The sequence below is a fragment of the Balaenoptera acutorostrata genome, chromosome 5 (genome assembly GCF_949987535.1).
Source record: "Balaenoptera acutorostrata chromosome 5, mBalAcu1.1, whole genome shotgun sequence".
Lineage (NCBI taxonomy): Eukaryota > Metazoa > Chordata > Mammalia > Artiodactyla > Balaenopteridae > Balaenoptera > Balaenoptera acutorostrata.
This window is the reverse complement of record NC_080068.1, coordinates 48,214,078-48,229,368: the sequence shown is the minus strand read 5'-3', so window position 1 is coordinate 48,229,368 and position 15,291 is coordinate 48,214,078. Positions and strand designations below refer to the sequence as shown.

The window sequence follows — 15,291 nt, the reverse complement described above, 5'->3', positions numbered from 1 at the left end:
AACAAACAAAAATTCATGTTCTCACGGAGTTTACATTCTCTTGGGGGAGGGGAATAGACAATAAGTTATAAACAAAATAAATAAGCAACTCACATATAGCATGTTAGTGGGAAGTATAATGATAAAACAAAAAGTAGATCAGGGCCAAGAAGACTGGAAATGTAGCAGGGGAGACCTAGGTTGTAATTTTAAATAAGGTGGTCAGGGGGGTTACCTTAAGACAATGACATTTAAAGAAAGACTTGCAGAAGGTAAGAGAGGTAGCTGTACAGATACCTGAGGAAAGAGCATTCCAGGCCCAGGGAGCCATTCATTTAGAGGTATCAAGGTAGGAGCATGCCTAGATATTCAAGGAACAGCAAGGAAGGCGGTATGGCTGGATCAAAGTAAGTGGAAGCCAGAGGAATCTGCACGAGTTCACAGATGTGCTAAGTGGGCGGACAGGGGTGGAGCAGATTCGGGATCATGTCCGCCTCACAGGCCGTTGTAGGGACTTTTGATTCTGAGTAACATGGAGAGCTATTGCAGGATGTTGAGTAGAGGTCTAACGTCCTTTTTAAAGGCATCATGCTGGCTGCTGTGCTGAAATAGACTGTTGGGGGAGGGCAAGAGAGCAGCTGGGAGGCCATTGTGGTAATCCAGGTGAGAGAATGTGGCTCCCATCAGGATGGTAGCAATGTCATGGGGAGAAGTGGTTGGATTCTGGATGTATTCAGAGGTAATATGGGTATTATGGAAACCATTATTCTATAATCTTCCTTTGTTGACAGATAGTTTAATAAAAAAATAAGTGTCTTCTATAATGATTTCCATTAACTTTAGTCTCTCATTTCTTACTGTTTAAGTGATAAACATTGAACATTTCAAATAGCCAATATTAAAACTGATTATACTTTGATATAGCTCAAACTCAATATTGCTTTCTTCAGAGAATCAAGTCCTCGCCTTTTCTGCTTAGTGTCAATTTCTATTAGTAAAGAAATAGTATCAACAAATCTGTAATAAAACGTGTTTTCTTGGCTAGAACACATTTCCCTTTTCCGTCGTCCTAGGTCCATGATAATTCTTTTTTCTTACCACTTTATTGTTTTAGGGACATCTAAATTTTCGAAAATATCCCAGAATACTTTGAGAATTTTCAGGTATCTTGATGGTTTTGAGATTAAAAGGTGGCAAATGGTACTGAACAATGTACTCACCCTGCACTTTTTGTCCGTGTATCTGTGCCCACACGTGTACACATTATAGATGTATGCACGCATGCATGGGCTGTAAACACCTTACATAGGGCATATATTTTTCTTTTGTTGTCCTAACCTGTTTTATTTTAGGGTGAGAGACCAGCTGCTATTTGCAATTCTGATTTTCCTTGCTCATTACATTCCAGACCTGAGCAATGACCTGAAATAGGGGGTTGTCCTAACCTGCAAATGCTGCCTCTCCCAGGAGGAGTATGCCTTGGGGACAATTACGAAGCAACTGCAATGTTCAATCTTTTCATTGGTAAAAGGAAGAACACCACGCCCTCCTCCATGAGAATTACTGAGCCCTACTCAATCCTTTCCTAAGTGGGAAATTCCTTCTGAAAGTAGCAGAGCTTGAAAGAGCAGGAGAGCATGTCAAACTCTTAACTCTTCAAGGGTCAGTTCGGAAGAGTCTGCAATGAGCGGATATTTTTGTTCTGTTTTATTATCGGCATGTGTGACCCAGGCAAGGGGCCCGTGCTCACACTCCTTTTCCATTTTCTCCTCCCCACTCTGTGTTTTTGCTGCTGTCCCCAAATCTCTGTTAGGTCTGGTCACGGAATTCTGAATCTCTCCTTTTTTTTTAATGTTGTCAACTGTTAATGGGTTGTGAAGACACACAGGTGAATGGATTGTGAAAGCTGCATACACATTGGCCTTCAGATTAATTTCACTTGACTAGTTCACTGGGTCCTGAAAGCTAGAAGCAAAAAGCAGTATCTAGTTCTTTTGAATAGTACGATAGAGATGAAGAGAAATATTGACTATTGTTATAAGCTGTAATAAACACATAATTCTTAAATCTCTGAATTCAAATGGTGAGCCTCTTTGGCCTTTGAGGTGAGTTCATCTTTAGCCATTTGAAACCATCAAAGTTAAAGAAAGAAAAGAATGCATCACAGTTCCCACTAGTAAGCTGGGGGGTTGGGAGAAATTCTCACCAGATATAATCTTAGCCCGTTAAATTAGAGGAGCAGAGCTGTGGGGATCCAGCTGTGAATAGAAGAATAGCCAGCTGTGATGGCTCACTTCCACACATGTACCACTGTGAGTTCCAACTAGGGAGAAGTGATCATATTGGGACACCCACAGCATGCACCAACATAAACCCAGGGGGCCAAGGGCAGGGGACAGAAGGGTCAGCCGGGACGAATCTGCAAGTAGACCAGATCCTTCTGTTGAACTCTCAGAGAAAATTTTGCTTTATGTGACTAACAGAGTAAGTTGATTTTTTTTTTTTTTTTAATGAGGTTTGTTTTTGCCTCTGGCTTTTGTTTTCGTCACACTATTTTTTCTTCTTCTCTCTTAAACTTTGTGTAGGCTCGGGAGGACGGCCTGACTGTGATTCAGCCTCATTCTCTCTCCTTTGGAAACTCTGAGAGACCAAGTGGAAAGATAATATATAATATCACTCTACCTTTGCATCCAAGTCAAGGTAAGGCGTGCAGTAAATGATCTTTTGAGTGGTGCTACTGTCTTCTACTTGTTGACCAGCCTTAAAAGCTCTGGAATTCTGTCTGCTTCTACTTGTTGAGATTTAAGGAGTAACAATTATTCATCACCTCTGTTCCTGTCCTCTGAGTTGAGAACCAATTGAGAGGGAGACACTGTGGCCGGACAGATGGAGATGAATGTGTCAGCTTTGGTACTGACAGAGCTGTGCTGGAGAACATAGTGTGCACATAACTTCATCACTGGATGAGTTCCCCTCCCACGCACAGGCAGAACTGGACAGACCCACGCACTGCCTGTAGACACAGGGCCTGCCCTGGTGAGGTTCTGATAGGCGAGTGGACCGGACTGAGCATGCGCTAAGGACAAGGAGCTCCGCCAGAGCGCCCAGTGGGGGCTGAGCCACATGTACTGTTTCTCCCCCACATGGATAAGTCTCTCCTCCTCTCTTTTTTTTTTTTTTATTTTTGGCTGTGCTGGGTCCCCGCCTCTGCGCGAGGGCCCCCTCCAGCCGCGGCAAGCCCACCGCGGCGCGCGGGCCTCCCACCATCGCGGCCCCCACCGCCGCGGAGCACAGGCTCCAGACGCGCAGGCTCAGCAATTGCGCAGGCTCAGCAATTGCGCAGGCTCAGCAATTGCGGCCCACGGGCCCAGCCGCTTCGCGGCACGCGGGATCCTCCCAGATCAGGGCCCGAGCCCGCGTCCCTCGCATTGGCAGGCAGACCCCCAAACACTGCGCCACCAGGGAAGCCCCCCTCCTCTCTTTTTTTAACCCAGGTAATAAATTCTGTTTATGACTTCTGTAAGTTTATATAGTGCTCCTACATATGAATACCCTGTGAGCTTCAAAAAACCAAATACGTTTACAGTAGTAGTATCGGTCACCCAAATGAAGGGGAAGGAAACTTCGTAATTGTGAGAATGTGCAAATGTTCTCATTAAGGAGATATTGACCCAGAAGACCATTTAGTATCTGTCATGTCAAATGCTTCACAACTCTGGAATTCCCATCGTGACAAACGTGTCAGCACACGGTTCCGTGCTCTCGTACAGGAGCATGGTAATGTGGAACTACAATTAGAGGAGAGGTGGGCCCTGGCCATAAGTCCTCAGCCTTCAGATCCCTTAACTTTGGGCTCAGCTACCAAGCCTGTGCCCAAAGAGATGTGTGTGTGCCTCACAGCGAGGAGATCAGCTTCTACGAAGACACTTCTGCTCCTGTCTCTGAGGTTGCTCTCCCAAGACCAACCACTGCCTTAGCTATGAGCCTTTCACATTATCAGTTTCTCCCAAGGAGAAATTAAATTTCATTTCCCTTTTGATAAAGTCCAAAGAAATTGAAAGACTAAAAGTCATCCGTCTTCTTTTTTAATCTGCTAAGCCATAGCTAGAGTCGTCCTCCCTCCGTTGCTAGGATGGAGATGTTCTTTCAGACCAGCAGCCTGAATGGCTGTAGGTCTGTCAGTCCCTCAGAAGCTGAATTAGTGTCCTCCTTTTAAAGAGTAAGTAGGACATGAATGATGATCATAGCATCAGTTCTGTACCTGCAAAATTAAGAAATGACAGGCAAATCTGCAGTCCCTAAAGCATTTATAACTTAGTGAGAATTGCAAATCCAGATCTTAGAACAATCAAGATACATCTTACTATTGCCAAAGGTCATCATAGAGACTAAGGAGTTTCTGAAGGAAAGAGGGTCGATTGAAAAAAAATCTTTACAGCCTCACCAGGAGACCAGCCTGTGCCATTTTTGTAGCGACCTTGACCTTTGAACTTAAACTCAATTGAGAGAATCTCATAATTATGGTACAGTGTCTATGACTTCAGAATTCCCAGGTCTAAGCTACATTAGGGGGCAGTAGTTTGCATCTTACTATTGTTTATGGCCAATGAGACCTAGTCAAGAGTATCTGGGTTTCAGATTTGCTCTTTTCTTGAATAACTGAAGAATAGTGTACCAAGAACAACCTGAGAGCAGTTGTTCCTGAAGGATAAAAGACTTCCACCAGTGGGAAAGGCAGCTTTATGGCTCTGATCATTCAGTCAGCCGTCAGAATTACTGTTGATTGCTCATGCCGTCTCTCTTCCTGCTAGGCATCATCGAACACAGGGACCAGCCTCACTCTCCCATCCGGTATTTCACCCAGGAAGACATTAACCAGGGCAAGATCATGTACCGTCCCCCCACTGCAGCCCCCCACCTCCAGGAGATCATGGCCTTCTCCTTTGCTGGTAATGCTTTTTTTCTCTATTTTGAGACACCCAAGCTGCGCCTTGTGGTTCTTCAGGGCATACTTTTAATAAAGCCTTATTTTGTGCCTCCTGTATGGCAAGGCCCGAATGGGCCTTGGAGATCTAGTGGTGAGCAAAAAAGAGGCAGGAATCCTGGTCTTGGTGAGTTTGGAGATCCTAGGTATAGAGACAGAATTTGTTCAATCATCCCAGTAATGAATGTTTAATTGCAGGCTGAGATAAGAGCTCTAAAAAGAAGGAAGAATGTTCAGTGGTGGAATTGGACGTAGCAAGACTGACCTAGACTGAGGGTCCACTGGAGGCTGCCCCAGGGAGATGTTGACAGAAGAGGGGTGGGTAGAAGCTAACTAGGCTAAGTGTGTGTGTTGGGATCATTGGGAGAACATTCCTTGAAGGAAGGGCACATGTCCCTGTGCAGAGGCCCTGGAGGGAGAGAATGTGACATTCTAGGCACTGAAAAAAGTCATTGTGTCTGGAATGTGGAGGGTTGAACAGAGCGGGGATGGGCCTGGAGGGAGAGATAGAGGGCAGACCTTAAGGCCACTGTGAGACTGCAGGGATTTGGAGCCTATCCCAAGAACAATAAGAACCTGGTGGAGGTTTTAAGATATAGGAAGATGCCTTTTCTTAAGGATCTCATTGACTGAAGTGATGGGAGTGATTTGAGGACGAAGCCAGGACAGATGGGCATGTGGATGAGGGGAATCTAGTGCCATACTTCATGGAAGGTCCCATGTAGGCGACCTTTGGGATTAAAACCAGGATTTGACGAAGACACCTTTTTTAAAGAAGAGAAGATTGAGCAAAAGAATAACTACATTTCTAATTCAAGCAAGTGTGTGCCCTTCCACTAAGCCAAGATAGCCTTAATCCTTTGCCACCCATTATATCTCCCCTTGACCCAGTATTCAAAGCTGCTGAGTTTTAAGTCCCTACCCCTAAATATTTCTGTGCTTTGGAATGATTCTAAAAATCTTGAAGCCTGTTTCTTTATGATCTTTAAGATGTATGTGTCACATAACACGATTAATATAGAGTATTATTTTTATATAGTAGCTTTAATCATACAGAACAGTTGGTGATTTCTTATGGTGAGTTGAACACGGGTTGAATAATTTTAGAGTTATGTTTTCAAGTATGGCAAACATTTAAAGTAATATTTGCCATTATTTAATATGCCATTATAGATGCAATTGTCTAGAAAATAATTAACTCCTCAATTAGATTGAAAATCCCTAAGCTCTGGGATAGACCTCTTCTCTAAGAGTATCCCCAGTGTTTACTAACTGGATAATTCATAGCCAGTGAAAATGTTCATGGTCCTCTAACCCCAACTTTACAAGACCTACTTTACAAGAAACTCAGGTTATCCTGGGCTTAGAGGGAAAGAAAACATGTCAGCCCTGGTTGAGGTTATTTCCGAATCCACTATGATCGCCTGTGTTCCTAGAGCTTTTTAGAGAGAGCAGACTCCTATCCTGTATAATCTACGGGATAAATGCCACGAGATAAATCTCTTACACTGTTATAGTGTGTAAATCAATGTCCCAGGCATCACTATATTCTACAATGGAATTGACCCAGCAGAAAGCCTTGTCAGTGATATACGACATCACCCACATTCACCGATTTGTAGGATTTTATGTACTGGTAAATTGGGATCTGAATGAATGTATTATAAATCACTCTAACTGATGTGATATAAAATTATTCCACTCTGTGGTTCTTTTTGTTACTTAAAATTAGTGTTGGCACCATTAAAGTCAACATAACATTAGCAGACAACCTGGTGATCTTTCCTTAAGTCATAATAATTTAGGATAAAATGTCCTTTACTTTTCTAACCTCTGCCCTATATTTTGTACCTTTCCCATCTATTTCTGACCCCAAAATGTTTAGTATACTGATTTTCTCTCTTCTGTTCTTTCAGGTCTCCCAGACTCAGTGAAATTCCACTTCACAGGTGAAAATTTTAATCTCAATTTTATTAGAAAATGGAATTTTTCCTTCTTTTTGCTCTCTTCATCATGACTTTTAGCTATTTTCTAAGAACAACTTAAAAGTTACATAAGTTTCTTCTAAAATAATTACATGGCTCGTTAAAATAGTAATAGCTTAACTTTGTATTCATAGAAAAAAATAATTATAATCCACCAAGGATACCAAAGATTAGTGTTCTTTAAGCCCAGTTTCAACTTGTCCTAATATCTATTAAAAAGAGGTAATAATGATTAAGATCTTAGACTTTGGATCCAGTCTGCCTGGGGTTCAGCCTACTTTGGAATAGTTTCTTAAGGTCTCTGTACCTGAATGCCTTATCCATCAATGAGGATAATAAATAATAATTACATATGTGTAAAGCTCCCAAAACAGTGATTGGCACATACAGGCTTACCTCGTTTTATTGCACTTTACTTTATTGTGCTTCGTAGATACTGCATTTTTTACAAGTTGAAGGTTTGTGGCAACGCTGTGTAAAGAAGTCTTATCGGTGCTATTTTTCCAGAAGCATTTGCTTACTTCCTGTCTCTGTGTCACATTTTGGTAATTTTTGCAATATTTCAAACTTTTTCATTATTAATATATGTGTTGTAGTGATCTGTGAGCAGTGACCTTTGATGTTAATATTGTAATTGTTTTGGGGCACCAGAAACCACACCCGTATAAGACAGTAAGCTTAATAAAAGTTGTGTGTGTTCTGACTGTTCCACCAACTGGCCATTCCTCTCTTTCTTTCCCTCTCCTCAGGCCTCCATATTCCCTGAGACACAACAATATTGAAATTAAACCAGTTAATAACCCTACAATGACCTCTAAGTTTTCAAGTGAAGGAAAAGTCACACATCTCTCACTTTAAATCAAAAACTAGGAATGATTAAGCTTAGTGAGGAAGGCATGTCAAAAGCCAAAATGGGCCAAAAGCTAGGTCTCTTGTGCCAAACAGCCAAGCTGTGAATGCAAAGGAAAAGTTCTTGAAGGAAATTAAAAGTGGTACTCCAGTGTACACACAAATGATAAGGAAGCAAAACAGCCTTATTGCTGATAGGAAGAAAGTTTTATTGGTCTGGATAGAAGATCAAACCAGCCACAATATTCCCTTAAGCCAAAGCCTAATCCAAAGCAAAGCCCTAACTCTCTGCAATTCTATGAAAGCTGAGAGAAATGAGGAAGCTGCAGAAGAAAAGTTTGAAGCCAGCAGAGGTTGGTTCATACGGTTTAAGAAAAGAAGCCGTCTTCTTAACATAAAAGTGCAAGGTGAAGCAGTAAGTGCTGTTGCAGAAGCTGCAGCAAGTTATCCAGATGATTTAGCTAAGATCATGAATATAAAACAGCCTTCTATTGGAAGTGTTATGACCCAGACAGTGAGCTGTGATAGCTGTGTATAGACCTCAGCATCCTAGTTTTAGTTCAAGTACAATACAAGCTGAGTGCCAATAAGCAAAAGCAGAATCAGACCTGGCATCTATGCTGATGCAAAATAGAGACAAGCTTTCTTACTTAGGTCTAGAATGAGGATGGATGACCATAAATCCTTAAATAGCTGTTTAGTTGGGATTGACTATTCCATTAGAATCAACCATCCATATGTCCTATTATATTTCAGGTAGGGATAAATCTTAGTAGGGATAAAGTCATCGCCCTCAAACTCTCAGATATTCTTTTCTTCTTTGAGGGTTAAAAAGTCACACTTGAATTAATAGTAAATTTTAGGGTTGTGTCATTGGTTTTTAATTTTTTTTATTGTGGTATAATTGACACATAACATTGCATTATTTTCAGTTGTACAACATAATAAGTTGATATTTGTATATATTGCAAAATGATCAGCACAATAAGTCTAGTTAACATCTGTCACCATGTATAGTTACAATTTTTTTTTCTTGTGATCAGAACTTTAAAAATCTGCTCTCAGCAACTTTCCAATATGCAATACAGTATTATTTACTATAGTCACTATGCTGTACGTTATATTCCCACGTTTTATTTATTCATTCATCCACCAGTGGACAGTTAGGTTGTTTCCACATCGTGACTGTTGTGAATAGTGCTGCAGTAAACATGGGAGTGCATATATCTCTTCGAGATACTGATTTCATTTCCTTTGGATACCCACCCAGAAGTGGGATTACCACATCATGTGGCAGTTCTAGTTTTAATTTTTTTAGGAGACTTAATACTATTTTCTGTAGTGGCCGCACCAATTTGCATTCCCACCAACAGTATAAAAAGGTTCCCTTTTCCCCATGCCCTCATAACACTTGTTATCTTTTGTCTTTTTGATGATAGCCATTCTAAGAGGTGTGAGGTGATATCTCATTGTGGTTTTGATTTGCGTTTCCCTGATGATTAGTGAGTGAGAAACTTTTCATGAACATGTTGGCCATCTGTGTATCTTTTTTGAAAAATGTTTCAGATTTTCTGCCCATTTTTAAAATCAGATTGTGGGTTTTTTTGCTATTAAGTTGTATGAGTTCTTTATATATATATATATATATATATATATATATATATATATATATATATATTTTTTTTTTTTTTTTTTGGATATTAACCCCTCATCAGATACATGATTTACAAATATTTTCTCCCATTCTGTAGGTTGCCCTTTCATTTTGTTGATGGTTTCCTTTGCTGTGCAGAAGCTTCTTCCTTTGCTGTGCAAATGGGATGTAGTCCCACTTGTTTATTTTTGCTTTTGTTGTCAAATTCAAAAAGCCAAGGCTGATGTCAAGGAGCTTACCGCCTATGTTTTCTTCTAGGAGTTTTATAGTTTCAGGTCTTATGTTCAAGTCTTTAATCCATTTTGAGTTAATTTTTGTTTATGGTATAAGCTAGTGGATCAGTTTCCTTCTATTGCATATGGCTGTCCAGTTTTCTTAACACCATGTCTTGAAGAGACTGTCCTTTCCCCATTTTATAGTCTTTGTTCTTTTTCATAAATTAATTGACCTTATAGCTGTGGGCTCTCTATTCTGTTCCTTTGATCTATATATCTGTTTTTATGCCAATACCATACTGTTTTGATTACTATAACTTTGGAATACAGTTTGAAATCAGGGCTCATGATGCCTCCAGCTTTGTTCTTCTTTCTCAAGACTGCTTGGCTATTTGGGGGTTTTTTTGTAGTTCCATACAAATTTTAGGATTGTTTATCTCATTTTTGTGGAAAATGCCATTGGAATTTTGATAGAGATTGCATTGAATTTGGAGATTGCTTTGGGTACTATGGTCATTTTGATAATATTAATTCTTCTAATCCATGAGTGTGGAATATCTTTCCATTTATTTGTGTCTTCAGTTTCTTTCATCAGTGTCATATAGTTTTCATTGTACAGGTCTTTCACCTCCTTGGTTAAATTTATCCCTAGGTATTTTATTCTTTTTGATGCAATTGTAACTGGGATTATTTTCTTAATTTCTCTTTCTACTAGTTTGTTATTAGTGTATAGAAATGCAGCGGATTTTTATGTATTGATTTCGCATCCTGCAACTGTACTGAATTCATTTGTTCTCTTGGTTTTTGGTGGACTCTTCAGGGTTTTCTATATATAATATCATGTTATCTGCAAATAGTGACTGTTTTATTTCTTTCTTTCTGATTTAGATGCCTTTTATTTCTTTTTCTAGTGTTCTGTCATTGTTGAAAAGAACCTAGTATCAGCTCATTTCTAGTGACAGACTTCTAGATAATTCATACATCGGTAATAAGATACAACAGATTATAGCAATTTACATTTTACAAAACAATTTACAATATAAGCTGTCTTATTTAATCCTAATAACAATATTGTAAGGACAGGTTTTATTTTAACATTTGAAAGCCGAGGAAACTAAGGGTCATTAGAGTAGTAATCTGCTCATGTTTCCATACCTGGTAAGCAGTAGAACCAGGATTTTAATACAAGTTTCTGACTCTGAGTATGAGATATTTAATTTAGTCTGTCTGTGTGTGTTATGGTCATGCAAAACAAGTATCATGGTAGTGTGCCAGTTTGGTTTCCAAGCCTCAATACTTACCTGAAAGCTTGAATAGGTGAAGGGGTTAACTATTAACCTTCTCCAGGACTTTAAGTTAAATGATCCATGAACCTATTATACAGAGTAAAGGAAATGGACCTTGGGCCAACCTTAAATTAATTTATCTTGTTTCTGCCTAAGGTTCTTTTTTTTACTGTTGAGTGATTTAAAAAAAAAAATTACTTTGGACTTAATTTTTTAGAGCAGTTTTAGGTTTACAGCAAAATTGAGAGGAAGAGGACCTCCCTGGTGGTCCAGCGGGTGGGACTCCGTGCTCCCAATGCAGGGGGCATGGGTTCGATCCCTGGTCAGGGAACTAGATCCCATATACATGCCGCAGCTAAGAAGTCCACATGCTGCAACTAAAAGATGCCTGCATGCCGCAACTAAAGGTCCCACATGCCACAACTATGACCCCGTGCAGCCAAAATAAATAAATAAATATATTTGTTTTAAATTGAGAGGAAGGTACAGACATTTTCCCCATACCCCCTGCCCCAACACATGCATAGCATAGCCTCTCCAATTATCAACATCACTCACTAGAATGGTACACTTTTTACCAAGGATAAACCTACATTTGCACATCATAATCACCCAAAGTCCAGTTTGCTCTAGAGTTCACTTTTGGTGTTGTGCATACTATGGGTTTAGACCAAGGTATGGCATTTTTGCCATACGGCATTTCCATCATTATAATATCATACAGAGTATTTTCACTGCCCTAAAAATTTTCTGTGCTCTGCCTATTCACCTCCCCCCACCTTTGGCAACCACTATTTTTATTGTCTTCCATAGTTTTACCCTTTTCAGAATATCATATAGTTGTACTCATACAATACATAGCCTTTTCACATTGGCTTCTTTCACTTAGTAATATGCATTTAAGATTCCTCCTTCTTTTCATAGCTTGGTAGCTCATTTATTTTTAGTGTTGAATAATATTCCATGGTCCAGCTGTACCATAGTTTATCCATTCACCTACTAAAGGACATCTTGGGCTGCTTCCAGGTTTTGGCAATTATGAATAAAGCTGCTATAAACATCTGTGTGCAGGTTTTTTGTGTAGACCTAAGTTTTCAACTCCTTTGGGTAAATACCAAGGAGTGCAATTGCTGAATTGTATGTATAGTGAGAGTATGTCTAGTTTTACAAGAACCAGCCAAACTGTCTTCCAAAGTGGCTGAACCATTTTGCATTCCCACTAGCAATATATGAGAGCTCCGTTGTTTTTTTTTTTAAAGGCGGGGGCGGGGGTGGAGGGGGGAAGCCTTTTTAATTTATTAGTTAATTTATTTATTTTTGGCTGTGTTGGGTCTTCGTTTCTGTGACAGGGCTTTCTCTAGTTGCCGTGAGTGGGGGCCACTCTTCATCGTGGTGCACGGGCCTCTCACTATCATGGCCTCTCTTGTTGCGGAGCACAGGCTTCAGACGCGCAGGCTCAGTAGTTGTGGCTCATGGGCCCAGCTGCTCCGCGGCATGTGGGATCCTCCCAGACCAGGGCTCGAACCCGTGTGCCCTGCATTGGCAGACGGATTCTCAACCACTGCGCCACCAGGGAAGCCCAAAAGCTGCTTTTGCTCTACATCCTTACAAGCATTTGGTGTTGTCAGTGTTCCAAATTTTGCCCATTATAATTGGTGCACAGTAGGATCTTATTGTTGTTTTAATTTGCAATTATCTGCTGACATATGATGATGGGCATATTTTCATATGCTTATTTGCCATTTGTTCCTTCTTTGGTGAGGTATTTGTTGAGGTTTTAAGTCTATTTTCTAATTGGGTTGTTTCTTATTGTTGAGTTTTAAGAGTTCCTTGTACATTTTGGATAAGAGTCCTTTATCAGATCTGTCTTTTGCAAATATTTTTTCCCAGACTGTGGCTTGTCCTCTCATCCTCTTGACATTTTCTTTCACAGAGCAGAAGTTTTTAAATTTAATGAAATCCAGCTTATCAATTATTTTTTTCATGAATCATGTCTTTGGTGTCATATCTAAAAAGGTATCACCATACCCAAGGTCATCTAGGTTTTTTACTATGTTATCATCTAAGAGTTTGTAGTTTTGTGGCTTACATTTAGTTCCATGATCCATTTTGAGTTGACTGTTGTGAAAGGTATAAGAGGTTCCTTTTTTTTTTAAAGCGAAAAACTTTTGGAATCTGGTAGGAAAGAAGCCATCTCTTTTAGCAGAGTTTTGTGAGAGAAAAATTTAACTTGGACACATAATGAACTAAGGCAGCAAGAAGCCCGAGCCCTGACATTAACCCATGGAATGAGGGAGAACCGCTCATTTGGTAATCAGCCAAGCTGAGACAGCAAACTGATATTCCTGACCCGAGTGCTCAAGACAAGCACAGTTGCTCTACAGAACCATCCAGAGCGAGGAAAACACACAGGGTGAATGGTGCCTACAGGAGGCATCTGACCAAAGAGGCAGTTTGACTATCTCTCAGAGAAATCAAAAACGTTGCTTAAAGAGAGGGCTAGACATGTAATTACTAAATTTTGATTATAAGTTCTTATGTTTGCTTGCAAAGCGCTTCACCCTCATGGTATATTTTGTTATGTTACCTGTACCAGAAAACAGCTTTCCTCACTTTACTTATAGAGACAAGGATATACCTTGGTCACACCAACAGCTGTGCGATATGACCAAAGCTGTTTAAGTTTTAGGGCCTTTCCTTTCCTCTTCTGTAAGGTAAGGATGGTGAAGACTCCCTGAGGTGCCCCCCCCACTTAAAAATAAAATCAGTGTAAAACGTTAAAAAGATAGAATTGTATTTTGCAATCATTTATTTTTATTTAATAAAGGGACTTCTTAACTTAGATTCCAGGGACTTCAGAGAATCCTGAATCCACTGAAATTTATGGAAAAGTTTGTACTTTTGTCCTCAAACTCCCAAAAGTTAAGAATCATTGGTCCCTACCTCTGACCATCCAGAGAGCACAAAAGATTGAGCACAAAGAAGCAGATACAATAACCTTGACATTTGACCGAATGACCAGAGCCATAAAACCTTCATTCTCACAGGGATACTATCTTCTCTCCTTCAGTAGGGCTATTTCTGGACTTCTCTAGGACATGGAATGTACCTTATAAAATTCAACCATATGTTTTAGATGTGTTCTCAAGGAAAAGACAAATCTAAAACCTGTTGGAATCATTACCAGGAGTCACTAAGTGATGGTTCACTTGGCTGAAGTAGAGGTCAGATTCCTACTGACTTGTTAACTAAGTCCATGAGAAAGTAGTGAAGGAAACCTGTTTCTTGTAACCAACCCATGTATAAGCATACCACACATTTAAAATATCAACAGTGCAGTTTTCTCAACAGGCACTGCAGATAAATACAACAATGAGTGGGTGGTGCAGGTGTTCCTCCAAACCTGGCTTTTAGAGAAGGGAAGGCGTGTTAAGATATAGGAAAGTGGAAATAAGAATCAAGGGTCTGGCAAATCTGCTTTCATTTCTCTCCAGTGATCAATGCTCACTTGGATGTCAGGTAATCCAGGGGAATAAAGTCTTAAGGTCAATGTTTTATTCACAAAGGTGTCTTCCATTTAGTGCATCGTGCATAATGACCAGGTAAAAATGGGTCTGCTTACTTCCAAACAAATGACATTAGAATTATCTGTGTAGACATTTTCTATCCTTTTAAATAATTATTTTCTAATGAGACAGACATCATTTCTAACAGAGATATCCTGAAAAAAGTATTTCTCTGGAACATTGGAAGAATGAATTGAATCTAAAATATTCCATAAATAAAAGCTTCTACCAGCATCATCTAAGAGTGCATATTTTGTATTACTTTCCCTTCCACTAATATTTGTCAATATCACCTTGTTGTGAAAGTTGCTTCTTAGAATGACTTTGTTGTTATGGTTTTAGCTTTTTTGTTATTCAGTAGAAAGAGCTTTGTAGAATAGCTCACAGTATCTTGCTTGCTTACATTTTCTATTTATAAGCATCTCTTCAAAGTGTTAAGGTAATCTAAAAAAGCTTCTGGCTACATATTTATAGAACTAGCCATCAGGTGACCAGACTACAAACTGATGTGTGTGTGTGTGTGTGTGTGTGTACTCTTTCTAGTTTCGGATGGAGGGCACACAAGTCCAGAGATGGCCCTCACCGTTCACTTACTTCGCATTGATCGGCACCCGCCAGTGTTCCAGGTTACAGCTCCACTGCTTAAAGTCAGCCCAGGAGGCAGCACTTCTATAGGTAAGAACTGGGAACCTGAAAGAAACATGGCTTTGGAAATGGAACCATATTTCAGTAACAGTCCCTGTATAAATCTCTTCATGGTTACCAAAAAGTAG

At 39.9% G+C, this 15,291-nt stretch overlaps 1 protein-coding gene across 7 annotated transcripts in view; it reads left to right on the top strand.

The window, feature by feature from the left end:
* The window catches only part of FRAS1 (Fraser extracellular matrix complex subunit 1), a 457,113-nt gene that overhangs the window by 334,270 nt on the left and 107,552 nt on the right, over nt 1-15,291 (top strand). For all 7 annotated transcript variants that reach the window (XM_057546917.1, XM_057546920.1, XM_057546919.1 and 4 more), the window contains 4 exons: nt 2,565-2,679; nt 4,791-4,928; nt 6,880-6,912; nt 15,062-15,193. In XM_057546917.1, the coding sequence (XP_057402900.1) occupies nt 2,565-2,679; nt 4,791-4,928; nt 6,880-6,912; nt 15,062-15,193 (418 nt within the window). The remainder of the gene's footprint in view (nt 1-2,564; nt 2,680-4,790; nt 4,929-6,879; nt 6,913-15,061; nt 15,194-15,291) is intronic.